Genomic DNA, 23,031 nt, shown 5'->3' with positions numbered 1-23,031 from the left:
CCTCTCTGTTTACTACCGTTGAGTTTGGCTATGCGATCCTTGAGTGAGAGTGTAGCTTGGAAGATTGAACGATCGCAATTTGCACACTTCTGAGCGTAGCTCAGTACACGATGCGTTCGGAGTACTTGTTCTAGACGGGCTTTCATCACACGGGAGAGAATTTTGAAATCGACGTTGAGCAGGCTGATCGGACGATACGCTCTTGCTGTTCTGTCGTTGCCTCTCTTTTTAACTAATACAACTGTGCCGTCGACGAACTCTTGGGGAAGCTCGTTCGTCATCGCTTCATTAATAACGAAGTAGAGCTCCCTATAAATGATATCGAAGGTTCGTTGATAAAATTCTATTGGTAAGCCATCGGCGCCCGGCGATTTTCGTTTTTGAGATGATCGTATGGCGTTTTTGAGTTCATCGATCGTTATCTCTGCCATTAGAGCAGCGTTGCTTGCGTCGTCTTCGGGTATCACTCTCTCGGATTCGAAATCAGATTGGCCGTCCTGTCTATTTTCCTCTGCCATATATAGATCTCTGAAAAATCGGTACATGTGCAGCTCGATTTCTCGGGAGTCTTGTATTCGCTCTCCTTGCTGGTTCTCCAACTCTGTAATGATTGTCTTTTTGCGTCGTCTATCACCCAACTGGAAGGTGGATAGGCTTTCCCCGGCAACAAACGTTTCATTTATTCGTATGAAATTTTGTGCAAAACGACGCTGTAGCGCAAGCATTTGTGCCTTCACGCGATTGATAGTTACCAGCATGTCGGGATTTTGGTAGTATGCATCATATGCTAGTCTTAATTGTGAATACAGCCGTTGATGTTCTGCGTTAAAGATTCTAAACATTTCATTCGATTTCCATCGGAAAAAAGATTTTATTTTTGGTTTCGCATAACAAATCCACCAAGTCAACCAGCTAGGGAAACAATTTCGTTGACGAGTCCAATACTGCCATCGGACTTGAAAGTCCTCGATGTTTTCAGCAGTCAAGAGGTGAGGACGAAGGCACCAAAAACCACGCCCTTGTTCGCGGCCAAGATGTGGGAGACAGATTCGGGCTGTTAAAGCTTTATGGTCTGTGAAGGAACATACATGCGTGGCAGCGCTCCGCAACTGTTCACAAAGTCCAGTGCTAATGTATATACGATCGAGCCTGGACGCAGCATTATGTGTAATGTATGTTGGTGCGGGGGTCGTGGGGTACAGTTTTAGCCACAAGTCGTGTAGCTGCATTTGCTGTACAGTCGCTTGAAGAGCTGGGCTGGTATTTGGACCCGTGGAATCACTTGAACGTAGCACACAGTTAAAATCACCAGCAAGGATGACATGTTGTGTATTGTGTCGTAGGTGGTAAGCGATCGTGCTGTTGAAGAATCTCTCTCTTTCTGCACGAACAGCTGTGCCCGATGGTGCGTAGATGTTGCAGAGAGTCGTATTTTGCACTCGCAGAGCGATGAGTCGGCCATCCAGGCTCTTCTCCACATGTGAGAATGGGATATGGTCTTTTAGCGCGATTGCTGTTCCACGTCTTGCGAAGTCCACATTACAGATCATATTGTATCCAGGCAGCGAGAGCTGTTCGTTTTCTACCTCCTGTAGGAAAGCGATATCTACTTCAAGCGTTCGTAAGCAGTTCCGAAGAGCGTCAATCTTCGTGGTATTTGTTATATTGTTGATGTTGATAGTTGCGAGGTTATAGCTAGAGAAATCAGCCATTAGGATAGTTGGTTACCCTCATCCCGCATGTCGCTTTCGTCGTCGTCTTCTACACGGGCCTTCTTGCTTAGCGCGGAGTGACGGGGGCGGAGTCTTCTAGAGCTGGATGAGCCGACAGACGAATCGGTTTCATTTCCATCGACTTTGCTACCAGCAGTTTTGCGTGTTATTCCACTGCCAGCCGGAGGCTGTTGACCTGATGACGAGGTCATTAGCCCGCTGTTTGTGGGTTGAGTAGGTATCGAAGAAGAGTTTAGCGGAGGAAAGTTTTGTTCGGTCATTATTGGTGGTGGTAATAAATCCTGTTGATGTCGGCGGGGTGTTTGTTTCGGTGGCGGCATAATGTCCACATTGGCTGAAGTGTTATCAGTTTTTGACTCGCTCGGATTTGCGAAGTTTGAGACGGTATTTGTTTGTTTCACGAAGGGTGTGAGACTTTTCTTTGGCTTCGAAGGTAGCGAAATTGGAGCCATCTGTTTTGCGGCATCGGCGTATGTTTTCTGCACTAGCAGTTTTTTGTTTTGCACACAGGTGACACCAATATGGATGTACTCGTGACAGTGGCGGCAAGTTTGACGCTGTCCATAGAATGACACTTGTGTCATCTCACCGTCTATGGTGACCCATGATTCAATGTTTCGTTTTACGATCATCTTAGCTACACGAATACCCGTCGAGATGCCAGGAAAATCGAGATCGTCCCCATATTGCTGTTCTCGTATTGAGATGACGTCTCCGTACTTTCCCAAGAACTCAGCAATCTGTTGGTCTGTTACATCCTCAGACAAATCATACAGTTTCACTTCCACTGCCCCTTCCTCCAAGGTGATTCTTAGTGGGTATTTTTTTCCATCGATGATAAAATCATGCTTGTTGTCGTGTTCTTCGCAAATTCGTTGCGCTAACTCCAAATTAGCCACTTTCACGAAAGAAGCACCGAGGGTTCTACTGTTTTGGATTCGTAGCACTTCACCTTGCTTTAAGCCCAATACGGTCGCACAAAAACGATGCACTTTGACATTATCTGGTCTTTTTGGCACATTCGCAAAGTCTATACGGAAAGTATTTTCTCGACGGCCCATCGCGGAGTCGTTTGCACGCACAGCGACCCGTAAACGGCTCAGCGATGAGCAGGAAGAGAATCACTAGGCACTGATAAATTGGTTCGCGTTCGACTTCCACGGAGCGATAACAAAAACGCGTCTGTTCAGCTCGGAAGATGAACGATATCTGAAAGATAATCAAATTTAATCAACCTGCAGCTAATCTCAACCAGCAGCCGTCCACTCTACTATATTACGCTTCAGGTAATGTTTCGTCACAAAATGCAGACATTTTCATGGATTCTAGAGATAGTCTTTTTTCGTCATTTTTTTTAACTTTTTTTCCGCCATTTATCACAATTTTGCAGTGTTGAAAATACAGATGAAATGAGAAAAACTGACAGATTATCTCACAAACACATCAGATTGACGTCTTATCTTTCTTTTAGTGATATACCTATTAATAATGCTAACTATTGAAATTCAGTAGTAAATAGGTTTTGAAACGGGGTATGAAATTTCATACGCTAGGATAACCAACGTATTTTGGGCCCCATCAGTAGCTATACATAATTTGGACACTTACAGCAAAATCAAATGTAAGTGTCCAAATTATGTACAACTGCCTATGGGGTCCAATATAGGTTGGTTACCCTAACCAATGGTTGGTTCATGCGATCTAGTTTTTGGAAGGAGATTCTCAAACATGCCTGGTAAGCATAAGTGATATTGCTTACCGACCAATTCCTTTTTGGCTCTTCATACAAGAGCTGATAAACGTGACCAATAGTTAAGTTTTTACAATTATCTCTGACAAGATTGTCCCATTGCATTGCTATGAACGGATGTTCCACAGACAAAGTCAGTGGTTATTCTGCCTGGATAGGTGATAGTTCCATACATACATTCCACACCGTCTCGGCGTTTCAAACATTTTAAAGCAATTTGGCATAAAAAATCGAGGTAATCAACATTTTACATATTGCCTTATTTGATATTTCGAGGATCACTTTTTCCCATACATTCCATTAGCACCCTATTGTACGCATTATTGACATCCATCAGTTCGTCGTATCTCAATTGGGATATGACACTTCGTCCTCCGGGCCTCAAATCGATTTCGATCAACCTAGCTACACCTTTGTTATAATATTATAACAAAAGATAAACCGTTCAATCAGAGTTGTACGTACGTAATATTCAAAACAAAAGTTCAAAATTTTGAACGAATATGCACATTGAACAAGTTGACTGAATATAAATTTCTAATGATAGTATAATTGATGATAGCAGAATCAATCGTTTTTGGTTAACATTAAATCGGAATCACGCAAACATTCGGCTGAGTTATTAATTTGTTACAAACATTATTTATTTCGATATGACGCACGCGTAATTCAACGACAAAATTAATTTTGAATTTCGACACGTGCTCTATCAATGAATGAACCTTCATAGTTCATTTCATTCACGCAAAGCGAAGCCAAAGCCCTCGGCGCATCCCGGAGACTTGCTTTTTCCTTTGTCGATAGACTTTGCAGTCTACTACCTATAACGAGGTATATTTGAGGCATTGAAACTATTATCTCTGATTTCTGTAAATTCTGTCAGCCAAGATTCGAACATATGGCGCTTGACTTGTCGGGTTAGCAACGTACCCCGAAGCGAACAGTGAAAGACTGGAAATTCATTCACGCATACAACTGGAATGTGCAGCACCGGCACAGAAACACAGCACACAGCTTATCAATTCCCCGCAAAACAGAATAACGTTGTACCCAGTCAGAACGCTAGTACTGATAATTGGTAGTAGCTTGTATTAAATACATTGAAGAGCTGCCTCTATCGCTGCATACAACGACCGCCAATACTTTACAAATAGAGTACTACGGAATTGCCGGGTCAAGCAGTATCGTTGGAGCATTGTAGTCGGATGGATCGTCTGAATCGTCCGATTGAGCAGTATCAATAGTTGTGTACGCTAAAAATTCATAAACACTGGCTTCTACTGGATCTGTTCAAGTGTTCACATTCTGTTATTGTTTGTTTACTCCGTCGTCTCTGGTTTTACGCGCACATCAGCGAAAATCTTAATCTGATTAGGGATTATTATGTGAACACAAGTGCATTTATCTTTCACTGGAACTGTGAACGTCTAAATATAAACATGAGTTGCAACTGTAGAACGGCTGACTGCTAAATGTTTGCTAACAAGTTCTCGTGATCTTTAAAGTTTGCATATATCTTGCCATATTTCGATTGCGGTGGGACTTTTCCGATTGTTACAATAATTGGATCGAGAATGAAAACGACATGAAAGGAAAAATATAGACAGTAGGTGAGGCGGCTCTTGCAGAATAAAGGAAGTGAAAATAGTTTCATAAATACTTGTTTGATGGGACGAGAGACTACGATAGAATCAGCAATGATTTATTGGAATATTTTTGATTATGTTTAAAAATCAGTGTCTGTGGGTTGTATTAAACTTATTAGTTCAAAAGTTTTTAAGATTCTGCAAGTTTTGATTCAACACTAATGCTACGTGATATGTGCAAATGAAAACTTTGTTCATTTGTTAATTCAAATCATTAGGTACTTGAATTGGCATAGATAACAGAGTTCCACGCAAAATAGTTCTAATTTGTGTACAACATGTGTCAGATTTATTTGGGATACATTTGCGTTGCTTAAACAATTATCATCCCTTTTATTGGGACATGTTATAATGGTGTCAAGTATATCAGACGATTTGCAACGGTAACGTTTTAAAACTGTACACAGGGACAGGACATGAAAATGTGTTCCTAAACGGATGTAGGCACTCTGTGTTCAGCTAGCAGTTTAATATTTCAGATTCAGATATAAGAGAGCATGCTTTCTCTATTTTGCTTTGTTGTGAGGAATTTCATTTTATTTACGTATGAGTAAAGTGAAACAGGCGATATGTTTATCAATAATTTATAATGGGTTATTAGAAACCTGATGCCGGCAAATTCCTTATCCGTAATGATAGAACAAATACCAATGCGGTTTATAAAACCCATAATTCTGTTACAGTATTATGTAAACGAACTGTGGCTGATTACGGATCGCATGTCAGCAATCAGGCAGACCCATTTTATACGGCTGCCACCGTCATCAGTGTGGGATGAGCATTCGAGATTTCCGCAGTGCCAACGGGAAAGCAGACAGCGAACAGTGAAGACTATTAAAACAAACAATCATATTACGAATTATTTCCAAAAAAGCTGTCAATCCTGAGTAAGCAAACTTGACCCCACAGCTAGGAAGTATACATTGACCTTTATGAATTGAGTGAATTATACAGTGAGTTGAAATTCCGTCAAGACATGAGGTGATGTGCCCTGTTCTTATCAATGAATTTATGATGAATACATTGAATTAGGTGCTTATACAACAATACCGCCATCCACGTGGAAAACTGCAAGGCTGCTAATCGATAACATTTATTGAATTTTTTTTTAAAGTTTTGTAAGCTATGTGAGGTGATGTGTGATCGTTTGTATCTGCAAATAAAATTGAACAGTGGTGATTCTGGAATACATAGGACATCATCAAGCTAAATAAAGTTATTGACAATTTGAAGAAAGAATACACAAATTCACCATGATCGGGATCAAATACCTCAACGAAGCCCATTTGAAAGGGTTCGAGAAATATAAGGTAAGTTTTTAATGCTCGAATATTGACTGACGCATTATTTTCATGCTCTTCCATGATGTTTCGTTTGAACATGCCAGAAAAATATAACAAATCAACACACTGTAGGTGTTTTCAAGCATTGCGAAGGGCCTCATTACTACGTATTGCAATTTAAATTTACAAACTCTTTGTTGAATGTCGAGTAGGTATATGACAAGCAGCAGCTCGACAAGATCCGGCTTAACTTGAGAGACGCGCGCTCATTCAAATGATTTTTGATAATACTGTTTATTCTTAAAGTGGTGTTCTTCATATGCGAGCAATTTTGATAAGCTTTCTGTGGGGTTCATGGTTATTGTATCAACCGACATAAAGGAAGAAATACGGCTAGCGTACTTTGTAGTATTCTGATTATCATGTAAATTCCGCCAATGATGAGTACCGTTAAGTTGTTAATCGCTAACCTAAAAATATTAGCCCGGTTATCATTAAATACAAATCGTTCAATCCAGATTAACGAATCTTTTCGCTAATTGTAACTTCACATTTTTGGAAGATCGAAAAGGACTAATCAAAAAGCATGTCACGTAGGAAACACATCATACAGGGTAAATGATCTAAAATGGACCTAGTCGAATTCAGATCTTGAGTGGTCCTATTTTTAAATAAGAATTTTAGGATATACTTACCAAGTCTTTGTACTGTTTTTTACTTTAATGTTTATCTTTAATCATTTCTGACCGTAAATATACTAAAATTTAATTAAAATTATAGCCAGAACTACTTTATTGCAATGAAGCTTCGGTTTCAACTGAAGCAACACCGCTTTGCTTCAAAGCTGGCTTCAATCAGTGTCAGTAAAACGGGTTTCACTTCAGCATGACGATCAGTTTTAAAGTTTCATTTTCACTTTTCTATCAAATATTCAGTAGAAGTTCAGTAACTTTTAGCGCAAATGAATTGAATTTGAATAACATTTCCTACATGTATGTCCACGCATGTAATATTTAATTTTCGTGCCTGACTTTCAGTTGTCGTCACTTGGAACAGTCACCAACTTCAGCTGACGCTTGCTTGAAACGTTCTGTGCAATATATGAAACCAGTCGCTTCATGTATGATGTGAAGATGAGAGAAAGTCAGCTCCATTTATTTGTTTCGACTATGCCGGGTCTTGGTTTAAAGCACAAGAATATTTGCAGGGCTCGTCGTCGTCGTCAGCAGCTTAGAGTCGGGATGGTTCGTGCTGTTTTAAGGGGGCATAGTACTTCCAAAAAATCTTAATTAATTCGAAAGATTAACATGTTAAGCATATGCGGTTGAAGCCGTTTGGATGAATTACAAAAATTGAGAAATTTATAGCTATTTGTACCGCGCATGTCTGGAACGATTGCACAGCGAATAAAAACTTCAATGCCGTTTCTCTTGAAACCAGGTTTTTAAAGTCGGTGCCATAAATATCTCAAGAACGGCAATTCTGTTCCTTCTTTTTTTGTTTCAAAGCTAATAAAATTATCTAGTGTTTGACCCATCCTTTTCTGATATTGTAATTTTTGTATTTTTTAGAAATGTTTAAAGTCAATTTTTTTGACTAAAAACCTAACTTTTATGTTTGAATGTCCGCCGTTTTGTTATGCGTTCGAATTTAAAAAAAAAGGATGGGTCAAACACGAGATCATTTAATTTGCTTTCATGTCGTTTTGGAAGTTTTCGTTTCGGATTAGCCCCCGAGCGCCAATCCATGGTACCGCAATTCATGTTTCGAATGATTATGTTCAAGGAGCCGCAGGGGAGAGGGGAAGAGGTTCACATATGAAAACAAAATTGTAAATATTAGTTTAAAACTGAATGTTTAGAATGCAAAAAACCTGAATCGATTCGTTTTTCGCGTTATCGAGAAAAAAATATTTGAAATAAGACAAAAAATATGGTGTAAATGGTATTATGCCCTCTTAAGCTTCATTCAACTTGATTTTGGGTTACTCGTCGCCCATTTCGCAAGCGTTTCTGAAGTCGTAGTTTTTTTCTTTTTAAAAAATAAAAAATGTCGGTTAGACTTAGTCAAGCCATATCGCACGTTGAGTCCCTCTGTTCTGGGTGCCGGTGGGGTTGTTGAATAGAACCGACTATCGCCAAATCCGTTAGTAGTCTCCTCAAGTAGTGTCCTTGCACCTGCGTCACTCTTCACTTTCAGCTTGTACTCTGCCAAATATCGTCCGCAAGGGCGTGTATGTCCTCAGTACGCATTGTTGAATCCCTAAAAACTATCGGTATAGTAGAGGGTTTGTACATTGTCAGCTTCGTACGGCGGCTTATGCTTCTTGATCGTACCGTATTGCGAAGGGCCAAGTAGACTCAATGTACTGCTTGAATACGTCACTGGATCTCCTCATTTGTTTTGTGTTGCTGTCCGTGGCCACCAGCGATCCCACATACACGAACCCATCTACCACTTCTGGTTCGTCGTTGTCAACAATTACCGTCCGCGAAAAGCGCGCGTTGGTCTCGTTTGAGTATTTATTTTAAGCTTAATCCACCTGGCCTCTGCTTTCAGTCTAGCGCAAATGGCCTCCGCCATATTTCTGGGTTTAACGTCAAAGCGTATAGCCTGCGTAGTTTGCTACAATTACTGAAAATCAAACTTCTCGATTGGATATCTGCTTGTCGAATTACCCCCTCAAGAGCGATCTTGAAAAGCATGCAGGATAAGTTGTTAGCTTGTTTCGACCCTGGCCGCGTCGATCCTATGGACTCTTGCAGCCTCTCCCAGCCGAGATTCGAACACACAACATGCCTCGATGTCAACTAAGAGGCAAAATTTTATTTTATTTCAATTCGACCCCCCCCCCCCCCCCCCCCCCCCATCGGCAACTGTGACCATTGGCGTCGTTAGGTAATTTCCCTGGGCCTAGGGGGTGCGTTCCAAAAAAATTTTCGCTGTGTATGAAAATAGCGATCATTAGTAACTACATAAATATAATGTTCTCAGACGCAAAACTTATATAAGCGTCATCGTTGTTATTGTCGTCAGCAGCATAGAGGTGGCTCCTGCTGTTTCAAGCAGCCGTCTCCATTCGACTCGATCCTAGGCAACTTGTCGCCAATTTCGCAGTCGTCTCAGAAGTCGCAAATCATTCTCGATCTGGTCGAGCCATCCTGCACGTTGAGCCCCCATGTTCCTGGTGCCGGTGGTGTTCTTGAAGAGAACTATCTTAGTCGCATTGTCGACCGGCATCCTTATGACGTGTCCAGCACATCGTAACTTCCCGGTTTTCGCCAGATGTACGATGGGAATCAGTGCAGTGCCGGTAGCTCGTGACTCATACGCATCCGCCACTCTCCGCTTTCAGTTTGTACTCCACCGCAGCACTTTCCGCTCGTACACAGCAAGGGTGTCCTCCCTCAACAGCGTCACGGCTTCATGTCCATAAAGAACTAGCGGTCTATTAAGGGTTTTAATATTGTCAGCTTCGTACGGCGGCGTATGCTTCTTGATCGTAGCGTTTTGCGATTTTCCGCTTAATCGTGAGTAGGTCCGATTTTCCCCATGAATGCGCCGCTAAATCTCCTAACGATCCGATTACGATTACGATTGCGATCCCAAATACACGAACTCACCTACCAGTTCTCGTTTCTTTCCGTCAACGGTTACTGTCCATGAAAGGCACTCGTTTTTTTCCCTTGAGCCTCTTCCTTTCATGTTTTTGGTCTTCGGCGCATTTGTTTTTTGTCCAATCTTCCTAGACTCCGCTCTGAGCCTGGCGTTCATGGCTTTCGCCGTCGCAAAGTTATTAGCTATCATATCAAAGTATTCTGCTGACACATTCCAGCGTGTCCCGTTATACGACGAGGACCCGACTTTCATTGACATTTTGCTCTCGCTATCAAAAAATACGATTGTGACTAAGTTATTAAACAAGTTTTAAATTATGTCTGTTAAATGTACTTTCTAACATAGTATTTACTTTTTGAAATAGATTGTTATTTAGGTAGGTATAGCAGGTTACATTTCGTAACGGGACACCATCGCGGAAATAACACTTTTCCACCATGTTTTAATATGTGTACACTTCAATGTGCTAATTATTAAACGTTATGTATGTTGATTGTGTTGAGAACTACGTTTTCTTTGTATTTCAATAATCACTGGTTTATATCCAGTATAATATGGGTTGAAAATGCAGTTTTAAATACAGATTTCTTGGTGTACAAGTGCGTGGAATATGTCTGCTGCTTCAATGTAGTTCTGATCAGTCGCATCAGTTTATCCGGAAACCCGTGATTGCGCATTATGTGCCGTAGCTGGTCTCGATCGACTGTATCGTATGCTGTTTGAAATAAATAAAAATGTGATACGTGGGCACGTTGTACTTCCGACATTTGTGCAAGATCTGTCGGATGGTAAAAATATGGTCCATAGTTGCATGAGCCCCCAAGAAGGGGGCTGCCAGGTTATTCTTTACGAAACCATCTGCTATCAGTGACAGCTGGCGTAACAGGATCTGGAAGAGTACCTTGCAAGGGGTTTTTACCAGCATTATGCCGCGATAGTAGCAGCAGCCAAGCCGACCACCCTTTTTGAAGATGGGACAAACCCCACCTTCCATCCATTCCTTCGGTAGCTAATCCTCCTCCCGAATCTTGGAAATAACCCAATGTAGAGCCGTTACTCGTTCGACTACTTGGAGATCAGGTGCTGAGAAATTATTATCTTCCATGAGCCTAGGTTAGCTTCTGTTCCGCCTCTTTCTGCAGCTTCACTATTGAGGTGTTCATCGAATAGCTGCTGTCGCCTATCAACCACCTCGCGCTCGTTTGTGATTAGATTGCACTAGAAGCTTTACGAAAAATTAAACATTAAATTGCTTTACGAATGCGACGTTAACTGAATTGACCGACAGGCGCTCGCTGATTCTCGGTGCGTCGACTACCGAATGCTGTACGTGATGTTCCTCAAAAGATTATCTTTGACAACGGTACAAATTGCTTTGGAACTAACCAACAGCTAATGAAGTTGAACTAGTCGCTGGACCAGCAGCAAATTAATGAAACAATGAGTGTTGGCACTGTTTCCTTAGCAAAACGCAAAGATTCGATGGGTTCAGCTTTAGCTGTAAGTTATTTATTAATTTTAGTAACATTATTTCATATAATTATCTAAACTTACAAATTTTCAGTACAATTTTACACCAAAGAAATTCTTCCCTGTAGTTTAAGCACTGGTTAAGGTTAACGTTTTCCAACTAGAATTTTTAGAGTTACTTCATTAGCCTTTTATTAGTTAACAAATTATCATTTTACGCACTTTTAACTGTAAATAGTAATTCAGCTAAGTAGGTTTTAATTAGCAAATTAATTTTGTCTCACAGACTAAGAAATTTACTTTTAAATATGAAATTCAATATAAATTCACTTTTATACTTGTAGGAACGTGAGCGTGACTTTTAGATTTTAACTAGCCAATGTTTGTTTTCGTCTTTGATTTGATCCGTCACTGTGACACACGTCAAATAAGCCCGGTGAAAAATAAATGATCAGCGCGTAGTCTACACTGCCAAACATCTGGGGGTTATTCGCCGTCACATACCCCAGCCCGTGACCCGTTGCAATCTCCTTGCTCAGGATCACCTTCCATCCTGACGTCGAACAAAGCCATCTTAACTGCCGGCCTTCGTGCAACTCCTCCTTTCGTACGCGACCAAGCCTGCCGTACCCGACCATCTAGTCCCACAGACACGTTCTCTATCCGTGTTCTTTCTTTCTTCTTCATCTCCTGCATGCGCACATCAGGTTCGTCCTTGAACTGCGAATCGTACTGATGGAACTTGTTCTTCCACCGATTGAAGAATATCGCACAACGGTTCAGCATTTTTCGCATTAAAATCGCATTACCATTTCGCTTCTTCCAGTGCAGCTGCTCACGTTTCGAACACGAAATCGCCTTCGCCAATATACTGTCCCGCGGACAACGATATCGCGCCTCCATACTGGGAATCATCGCTTTATTTAGCTCATCGTTCTCTGCCAACTGGGCGGATGGCTTGTGCAGATGATCCGCTTCGCGGATATCAGCCTTTCGCCTAGCCACCTTCGTAACCTGACGAGTGTAACCCCTTTCTTGGTTAAAGCCAAGCTTTGAATTGGTCCATCCTCCAACGTGAAACCCACAAGTAAATGATTCCGATACCGGCTGTACGCAGCCGTAGATACTCCAGCCGAGTCTACACTTAGCAGCAACTGGTTGGTCCCAACCTCCTTGCCGAATCGTTAACGGTATCGTGAGCTTCAGGTTGTCAAGACCAATCAGCAGCTTTGGAGTAACATCTCCGTAGTCGTCGATTGGCAAACCTCGCAAATGAGGGTGATTAGTTGCCAATTCGTGGTATCGCAATGACTGCATCGGCAAGTTAAGGCTGGCTACAGTACGAACGTTGAACTGCGTATAACGTTTGGTTGATCCGCTTCCCGAAATCTCCATTCGTATTCGTTTAGAGTTCGTTTCATTCCGAGTGACATTTCCAGTCCATTGTAGATTTAACGTTTCAACCGGTCCACTGATCCCCATTTTTACAGCAACTGCTTCATCCAGCAATGTTACTTGTGAACCTTCATCCACAAACGCATATACTTCAACTTGACACCGTTCCCCGTACAAAGTTACTGGAAGAATCCGGAAAAGAGGAGCACCAGTAGTCTGCTGGCCAGTATGGCTCGTAGAGACTGCTCTGTTTACGGATGGTGTTGTCGCATGTAACAATTTGTGGTGACGTAGACGGCATCCTTCAATCCCACAACCTTGCCAGGTCTTGCACGGCCAATTCCCGTGTTGATTGAGACACGTCCAACACAGCGAGTTTTGACCGACAACCTCGCACCGCTCGTCTACGTTTAAGGCCTGGAACTTGTAGCAATCCGCAACCCTGTGTCCCTCTATTTGGCAAAAGATACAGAACTTATTTGCCGATGATGGCCCAGCCGAAGGTTGCTCCGAATGAGCTTGCACAAACCCTCGGTCTTTGGGCTTGGGGTACGTTTCCTTGGATGTCTTTCCTGCGGGGGTGTCGTCCATCACCTCGAACGCCAACTTCACCAACGAAGACGTGAACGCTCCAAACGTTCCAAGATTAACCTCGGCAAAGGAACTTTTATATTCCGACCACTTCATCTTGTAATCTACAGGAAGTTTCCCTACTAGCTCATGAAGTAGTGACGGGTTCATCAAGTGCGATTGCTGCTTGGCAGTCTTCAAATGTTCCACTAGATTATCAACCGCCATACCAAAGTCCACTATACTCTCCAAACTTTCCGTGTTTAGTGGAGGAAGACAATGAATCCTTTCAATTAGCGTTTTGATCAACGTTTCTGGCCGACCATATCGTAACTGCAATATTTTGATGACATACGGCACGCTGGTTGGACAAAGAAGCCTACTACGCACCATTTCCAACGCTGGACCTTTCAGGCAACGCTGCAACCGGATTAAATTTTCATCCTGAGAAAACCCACACGTAACCGTAGACCGTTCAAAGTTACTGATCCAGATAGGCCACTCCTCTGGATTCCCAGAAAATACCGGCAGATCTTTCCCCATCACTTGACGCGCTGCTAACTGACGATTGGTCGGTGGCATCTCCGCTCGTGCACTGGAATACTGGCAGTCATTGTCCTCACTTCTCCCGGGCTCCTTCTGCTTCTGGATACTTCTACGAATATGATCGCGTTTGGGACGGGGTGCATCATTGTTGACCAGTTTACCGGAATTGCGTTCCAAGACATTGTCAACTGGTTTCTTATTCTCTCCACCTGTTTGCTTATCTGATTGCTGCAACCACAAGTTCACCTTTTCCACGGACTTCGCCGTCTCACTTTGACAAACGCTCGAAGTATCACTACCGCGCTGCGACAGTTGCCGGACAAGACTATTCATTTTTTCGAGAGACTGCTGTCTCATTTTTGACTGAGCTTTACGAAACTTTTCCTCATCCGCGAGCTGTTTCTCTTCGAACGCCTTTTCCTCAGCCAACCTTTTGGCTTCTAATGCTAACTCACGCTCTTTCATTTGTCTTTCTAGCTGTAGCTTTCTTTGCCTAATCTCCTTTTCCTCTATCAACTCTTGCTCTTTAATTCGCTCTTGCTCTTCTAGCATTTTCAATTCTATCTGAATCGCTTTATCCTTAACACTAGAAGCAACACTTACAGACCCCTTGACTGTCGACTTCTTCCCGGTGTTGGATTTGTTTACATCCGATGTCTTCGAAGACTTCCCTGTGTTGGATGGTACAGTCAACGTTTTTGGACCTGCTTTCTGCGACTGCGTGCGACCTGCGTTGCCACACGAAGTACAATTCCACGACTGATCCGCTACACTTTCGTCTACGTTCGCACAACTAAAGTGATACCACGAACCGCAGGAGTCACATGCCACCATGTCCTCATCATCGTCCGGTCGATCGCAGACTGCGCAAGCGGATTGCAGATTGTCGTCACCCATCCGGCTCATTTTCAGGGGATCTCTCGATGAAAATTTCTAAAGAATTGTTGGCACTGTTTCCTTAGCAAAACGCAAAGATTCGATGGGTTCAGCTTTAGCTGTAAGTTATTTATTAATTTTAGTAACATTATTTCATATAATTATCTAAACTTACAAATTTTCAGTACAATTTTACACCAAAGAAATTCTTCCCTGTAGTTTAAGCACTGGTTAAGGTTAACGTTTTCCAACTAGAATTTTTAGAGTTACTTCATTAGCCTTTTATTAGTTAACAAATTATCATTTTACGCACTTTTAACTGTAAATAGTAATTCAGCTAAGTAGGTTTTAATTAGCAAATTAATTTTGTCTCACAGACTAAGAAATTTACTTTTAAATATGAAATTCAATATAAATTCACTTTTATACTTGTAGGAACGTGAGCGTGACTTTTAGATTTTAACTAGCCAATGTTTGTTTTCGTCTTTGATTTGATCCGTCACTGTGACACACGTCAAATAAGCCCGGTGAAAAATAAATGATCAGCGCGTAGTCTACACTGCCAAACATCTGGGGGTTATTCGCCGTCACAATGAGCGTTAGGGGAGTCGAATGGTGTTTTATACCTCCTTCTTCTTCTTCAGCAGCATAGAGCCGGGGTGGCTCGTGCTGTTTCAAGCACTCGTCTCCATTCAACTCGGTCTTGGGCCACTCGTCGCCAATTTCCTCGTCGTCTCAGAAGTCGCAAATCGCTTTCGACCTGGTCGAGCCATCGTGCCCGTTGGGCCCCCCTGTTACCTTATACCTCCTGGTGTGCCGTATTATGGAGGGTGTTGGGAACGATTGGAACGATGCGTAAAGATGAGACTACACATAATACTAAAAGATTTGGTTCTCCGAACGACGTTATATGTCTAAATAATCGACCTCTAACACACGTGTCAAACGACCTGCATGATCTTGAACTATTGACCCCTACTATATTTTTATTGTGAAGAAACTTATCGGCTTGAATTACAAAAATGGCAGGACTATCGGAAATACTGGGAGTAACTGTTGGCGATCTAATAATGGTAATCGACGAACAAAGGCATCGCGGTTGTTGGCCAAAATGAATAATCGAAAAAGTTTTTAAGGATCCTGATGGAAAAGTAAGGCTGCCCTTACTAACACATACTGGATTCCTGTTTCAAAATCCCGAGAATTCCTATTTCATTGTAAAGGGGATTCCCTTACCGAGTTATAGGTATCCTGTGGGCTCGCCTTTTCGATTCTCATACAACAATCCTGGCTCTATAAGGCATTCTGTACAAATCTTATGTAGAATTTCTATACACGATTCTATTGCGAGGAATCCCAGAGAATCTGTGCGAATCTTTTTGGTTCGTCCGGGTGGTTGCAATGCGTACTTGTCGATCTATCTACGTGAGACCGATTACAAAGGTCATATTACTACAAGTCAATATCTTGGCCGTCTCAAGACAAAAGTGTTTCCAAAAACCTAGGAAATTATAACCAGCCATGACTTCTTAGTTTTCCATAAAATTTTCATTCGCTGAGCTATCGTTGAAATAACAAGCAATAAAACTGTTCGTCAAGAAATTATAGAATAAATAGAGTTATTTTAATAGTAGTGCAAGCTACTGCAGCTACTGCAAAAAAGTGTTTTAGTTTACGTCTGCTTACAGCTCGAAACGGTTGTTTTAATTCAACATGGTCTCTGTCCTCCTGCGGCGTTTCTCCCAGGGCATGATCGCATGTCTCTCAGCTACTTGTAGCTACTCATAATCCAAGAAATAAAACCCTTTTCTTCATTTGAATGTTTCTACTCCCTTTGTCAGCCCCCCATGTCCTTTTTTCGTGGCGTAGGTCCACGGTGGATGTTCTGAGTTGAATTTTCTTGATTCTTTCTTGATGCTCTGTAACCCCTAGAAAGATATACACTTAGCACTTAGCATGTGTACACTCAGCATGTGACACTTCTATAATCTACGTAATCTCCAGACAATCGGGAAACTTTTTTTGACTTCAAACAATATCACTCTTATGATATACTAGCTGACCCGACAAACTTCGTATTGCCACAAATTAACCTGTGTTGTACATAAATCATGAATCTCGGATGATCTTTGTCACAATCTCGAGTTTTGCAAGCCCCCCAGTGGGCGGCGCTTCCGACGGCGGGTCACCGGCAACACTTGCGACCGTCTCGTCCTGAATGATCTAGTGTTACTATAGATAGTTTTTATGGTCTTGTATTGACCAATGTTTTATGGAAGAGTCTCGAATTTCTCGAGTTTGATTAGTTTTTGAGTTTCGCAAAAATATCTGTTTTATTTGTATGAGAGTCCCTATCCCCCTACCACAGGGGTGAGAGGTCTCTAACTATCGTAAAATAAATTCAAGACTCCAAAATCTCCCACATGCCAAATTTGGTACCATTTGCTTGATTAGTTCTCAAGTTATAAGGAAATTTGTATTTCATTTGTATGGGAGCTCCCCTCTTAAAAGGGGAAGGGGTCGTAATTCACCATAGAAAAAATTTCTGCCATCTAAAACTCCCACATGCCAAATTTGGTTCCATTTGATTGATTAGTTCTCGAGATAAGAGGAAATTTGCATTTCATTTGTATGGAAGCCCACCCTCTTAAAGGGGAGATGGGCCATAACTCACTTTATAAAGAAGAGAGGGGTCTCAATTCACCATAGAAAAAAATCTTGCGTCCAAAACCACTTGCATGTCAAATTTGGTTCCATTTGCTTGATTAGTTCTCGAGTTATGAGGAAATTTGTTTTTCATTTATATAGGAGCCCCCCCCTCTTAAAGTGGGGAAATTCATAGAAAATATAGCATAGAAAATATTCTTGCCTACAAAAACACCCACATGATAAATTTGGTTCCATTTGCTTGATTAGTTCTAGAGTTATAAGGAAATTTGTATTTCGTTTGTATGAGAGCCCCCCCTTTTAAAAAGGTAAGGGGTCCTAATTCATCATAGAAAAAATGGTTGCCTCCAAAAACACCCACATGCCAAATATGGTTCCATTTGCTTGATTAGTTCTCGAATTATGTGGAAATTTGTATTTCATTTGTGTAGAAGCACCCCCTCTTAAAGTTGGGAGGGGTCCCAATTCACCATAGAAAATATTTTTGCCTCCAGAAACCTCCACATGCCAAATTTGGTTCCATTTGCTTGATTAGTTCTCGAGTTATGAGGAAATTTGTATTTCATTTGTATAGGAGCCCCCCCTCCTAAAGTGAGGAGGGGTCCCAGTTCATCCTAGAAAAAATTTTTGTCTCCAAAAACACCCACGTGCCAAATTTTGTTCCATTTGCTTGATTAGTTCTCGAGTTATGAGGAAATTTGTATTTCGTTTGTATAGGAGCCCCCCCTCTTAAAGTGGGGAGGGGTCCTTATTCACCATAGAAAATATTCTTGCCCTCGAAAACTTTCACATGCCAAATTTTGTTCCATTTGCTTGATTAGTTCTTCAGTTATGAGGAAATTTGTATTTCATGTGTATAGGATCCCCCCCTCCTAAAACGGGGAGGGGTCCCAATTCATCATAGAAAAATATTTTGTCTCCAAAAACACCCACATGCCAAATTTGGTTCCATTTGCTTAATTACTTCTTGAGTTATGAGGAAAATTGTGTTTCTTTAGTACAGGAGCCCCCCTCTTAAAGTGGGGAGGGGTCCTAATTTACTATAGAAAATATTCTTGCCCTCGTAAACCTTCATATGCCAAATTTGGTTCCATTTGCTTGATTAGTTCTCGAGTTATGAGGAAATTTGTATGGAAGCCCCCCCTTTTAAAGAGGAGAGGAGTTATAATTCCGCTTATAAAGAGGGGAGGGGTCTCAATTTACCATAGAATAAATTCTTGTCACCGAAAACACCCACATGCCAAATTTTGTTCTATTTGCTTGAGTTATGCAGAAATTTGTGTTTCATTTGTATGGGAGCCCCCCCTCTTAGTAGGGGGAGGGGTTTCTAACCATCACTAAAACCTTTCCTGGCCCCAAAAAACCTCTACATGCATATTTTCATGCCGATTGGTTCAGTAGTTTTCGATTCTATAAGGAACATACGGACAGACAGACAGACAGACAGACAGACAGACAGACAGAAATCCTTCTTTATAGGTATAGATTTAACGACATTCATCAGTAGTTTACATTCCATTCATACACCTACCACCCACCGGTACTACTTATTTCCTAAAACTGACTAATATTTCCATCCATTTTAGTACAACTGCGTCGACACTAGTGTTCTCAGTGTCTATGTGATGCACCCATTTTGGAACTGGCTGGTTCAATATTGCCCCCGATGGATAGCACCGAACCTGCTTACTTTTACCGGGTTCTTGCTGACCGTGGTAAACTTCTTCCTGATAGGCTATTATGACTTCGGTTTCACGGCAGCCACATTGGAACGAAACCCTATTCCGGACTGGGTTTGGATTCTGGCAGCGATAAATCTTTTCGTAGCATACACCTTAGGTTGGTATCGATGATTTGCTTTTCAAATTTCGATTAACGATAAATCTTTTCAGATGGTATTGATGGGAAACAAGCTCGTCGGACAGGAACCAGTGGTCCGCTAGGTGAACTCTTCGACCATGGCTTGGACTCGTACTCTACACTGCTGATACCTGTGTACGTGTTCAGTCTGTTTGGACTAAAAGATTTACCACCAATTAGGATGCATTTTGTAATGCTCAATGCGTATCTTAATTTTTATCTTTCACATGCGGAAAAATATGTTACAGGTGTGATGTTCTTGCCGTGGGGATATGACTTTGTTATGTGGGTAAGTGTGATACTACATGATTGCTACGCTGTAAACTGACATGTGTGATTAATTAAATTCTGCTACTTAGGGCGTCTCCCTAACACTAGCCATCACGGGAATTTTCGGGGCAGATATTTGGCAAAACACTGTTTTCGGTATTAAGCCCTGCCTGATTTTCGAAATTACGTTATACGTATCTGGATTGGTAACTAGTCATCCAATTATTATTTATAATGTTTACAAGTAAGTAAAAAAACCTTTCGAATTTTACATCGCTTTATGGATATTACTTGTATCGTAAATTGCAAAAACTCACGTAAAATGCTGGATAACTAACAAAACGTTTCTTTCTAGGTCCTACCAAAATAAAACTGGCAAAATGCGCCCTTTCATGGAAGCGATCCGACCGCTTATTCCACTTTTTGGTCTGTTTGTAATAAGTACATTATGGGCACTATTCTCTCGAAACAGTATTGTAAGCCTGGAGCCTCGTATGTTTATCGTTCTCAGCGGAACTACATTCTCTAATATTAATGTAAAGTTCGATTTTTGTTTTCTATTGAAACTGTTAATAGCTTTTTCGTATTTCCACTATTTTAGTGTCGACTAATTGTAGCCCAAATGACTGACACCCGGACAGACGCGTGGAATGCCATGCTCAATCTAATGGCACTTGCTACACTTGTGTGTATCTTTCCCTATGAGGTTTTCGGAATATCTAACCTGTGGGTTGTTTACGAACGAAATATCTTGTACGCTCTAGCTTTTGTGGTGACGGTAGGTCATCTACACTATGGCCAAGGAGTCGTCAGAGAAATGTGCAGCCATTTCCGAATTAAATGTTTCAAAGTAAGACCTGGTAGAGTAGATCGCACTAACCTGAATGATAGGAACCCTAACAACAATAACGTTGATAGTGGCCGGATTAGCCGACCAAAATTGGCGTAGATCTCTCTATCGCTAACCTAACCAACTAAGCTAAACCGATGTGATTTTTATGTTGTTTTGTATGTTGTTAAGTCGACGGTTTTAATAAAATATATCGCCAATTATTTATTTTACTTAGCTGAAAAGTTGTATTTTGTAGCTGGCTTTAACATATACATTTTATTTTAAAAGCATGTTCCAGTGTAGTATTATAAAGTCTAAATGAAGGCAGTTTACTTTTATTGTGATAACAGTAATTCAAATAACAAAATACGTTATTTACATATGCAATAATTTTCAACATTTTCAACAACTTACCATCACCACTGTCAGATACCGCCATATGGGAAATCACCAGCATTACTTGCATACTAAAACCTTTGACTGTATCACACACTACAACCACGTGTATACTCAAATCATATTACCCACTAAGGCAGCCGGTGAATATTGCGGTATAGAAAGTGCATGCAACAGCCAGTGAAGTCACAACAGGCCCGGTCTGTTTAATAAAAAAAATATAGGTACAAATTTATCCTACGTCGTGAGTTTGAATTCTATGATCCACTAACAGCATAAAAAAGTAATTAAATTTTCCAAATCTTGTATCCAGATAACGAAACCAGCACCCATTACAAACGGCAATAGTAACGACGGTATGGTGGAGATCGATCTATAATGGAAACTGGATGTGGCCAATTCAAGCATTACGACTGCATAGTTCAACTATTACTTAAATTGTACATAAGGTAGTATAAATTATGTATGTAATAAACGGAACAAATCATAGGTTTTATTTCGATAAAAGAACCGCCTGTCACTTGACATTGATTTTGATAAAAACTATTGAGACTCAGAATGGCAACTATATTTAGCATGAATCAGTTCGGATTGCAGACGGTTTCTTATTTATAAGTTCTCAATTGCTTAATTTAATTACCGCCGCCTATTTGCCTCCCTCGAGATACGACACTGGTCTAATAAGCCTGTTGTCGTAGGTTCGAGCCGAATCTCAACTAGTAGAGGCTATGTCCATAAGCATAAGGGTGTCATCAAATTGCATCACGGAAAAAAAGCTGTTGAAAATTACCCATTGGGTAGTTTAGAGTGTACTGTTTACAATGTATTTTTATCGTTGTCAGTTTTTCGAAAATTAGAAAAAATGGTGTGGTTAAACGTTACTACAAAACTCTGAGCATCGAACGGAAGGAGAAACGCGGTCAGAATGGATGTTCTATAAATGATCAGGATCGCAAGCGTGTCGTGAAAGCGTTCAAGCGGAATCCCAATGCTTCGATTAGGAATGTGGTCAAAAAGTTGAATCTGTTCAAGTCTTTCGTTCAGAGAGCCAAGGACCGGGAGGGACTGCATACGTACAAAGTGCAGAAGGATCCAAATCGTTACGAACGGCATAATACGGTGAAAAAATCACGGGTCCGGAAACGGTACACCTAGATGCTGACGAAGATGCTCATCATAGACGACGAAACTTACGTTAAAGCGGACTTCCGGCAGCTTTCGGGGCTATCGTTCTTCACCGCCCAGCACAAATTTGATGATCCGAAAGCAAACTTTGAAAGCAGAAAATGTATGGTTTGGCAAATGATCTACTCATGTGGCAAACCCAGTGCGCCGTTCGTGGCTACCGGGGCTATAAACGGACAGTTCTACCTCAAGGAGTGTCTACAGAAGCATCTTCTTCCTCTGTTGAAGCAACTGTGTCAAAAGATGGTGGGGTTTTACGCGCATCTGAGGGTCGACCTCAGGTGGGCTTTTCCTCACCCCCTAAAATTCACGGAATTAGGGCACCTCACGGTACTCAAAATCACAAACAAATATCCCAAGTTTGATTTAATGGTAATAAATTATGAAGTATATGCACAATAATGAAGGTATGCAAAAACGGCATATCCTTAACGCCGCAGATTCCAACCAAGTATTGCTCTGAGGATCTCGTTAGCTTTTCCCCTCAAGCTATGTCCGATTTACTTTCACCTACGTTCTGGAATGTCTCTTGCTATCCGTCTCTGATGACACGATGGACGATGGAGAGGAGTTGAGAATGATATATCGCAGGTAGTGTATGATAAATATATGACTTTTTTTGCATTTTCTTCATCAAGATACACCACGTTTCTCAGGCTTATAGCAACTCGAACTTAAAATTATAGTTGAAAATTTGAGTTTTGGTATGTAGAACAATTTGGGTTGACTGGCATGCCAGTCGTCGCACGTTCGAATTTCGGCAGGGTGATGCTTCTATTGAATCTGTAGGATCGTTGCACTAGCCCCGTAATTGTTATGTACTCTAATAACCGGCTGCGAAGTCCGTCGATAAAGAAGGGTCAAGTTCTTAAGGATGTTTTTACCCATCGCTTTGCTTTTCACACATGGAATTCTCTTGCTGTCATAGGGTAAC

At 41.3% G+C, this 23,031-nt stretch overlaps 1 protein-coding gene across 13 annotated transcripts; it reads left to right on the top strand.

Annotated features, from left to right (window-relative positions):
- Positions 1-4,624: 4,624 nt before the first annotated feature.
- Positions 4,625-21,386, top strand: LOC128741329 (ethanolaminephosphotransferase 1). Of its 13 annotated transcripts, none has more exons than XR_008412209.1 (9): positions 4,741-5,093; positions 5,813-6,439; positions 19,141-19,393; positions 19,447-19,703; positions 19,774-19,928; positions 20,040-20,220; positions 20,286-20,534; positions 20,946-21,156; positions 21,226-21,340. XR_008412209.1 is itself a non-coding variant. In XM_053837078.1 (8 exons), the coding sequence occupies exons 2-8, from the start codon at positions 6,383-6,385 to the stop codon at positions 21,289-21,291; spliced, it is 1,218 nt and encodes a 405-aa protein (XP_053693053.1). In that variant the 5' UTR covers positions 4,741-5,093; positions 5,813-6,382; the 3' UTR covers positions 21,292-21,386. The 13 variants fall into 13 exon arrangements, 11 of the variants coding, with proteins under 11 accessions (XP_053693051.1, XP_053693043.1, XP_053693053.1 ...); XR_008412210.1 differs by having other exon boundaries at positions 20,946-21,136; positions 21,226-21,326; XM_053837078.1 differs by lacking the exon at positions 20,946-21,156 and having other exon boundaries at positions 21,226-21,386.
- Positions 21,387-23,031: the final 1,645 nt, after the last annotated feature.

The sequence above is a fragment of the Sabethes cyaneus genome, chromosome 3 (genome assembly GCF_943734655.1).
Source record: "Sabethes cyaneus chromosome 3, idSabCyanKW18_F2, whole genome shotgun sequence".
In the NCBI taxonomy this organism is placed as follows: Eukaryota; Metazoa; Arthropoda; class Insecta; order Diptera; family Culicidae; genus Sabethes; species Sabethes cyaneus.
Note: the sequence above shows the minus strand (reverse complement) of the source record. Positions and strands in the feature narration are given on the sequence as shown.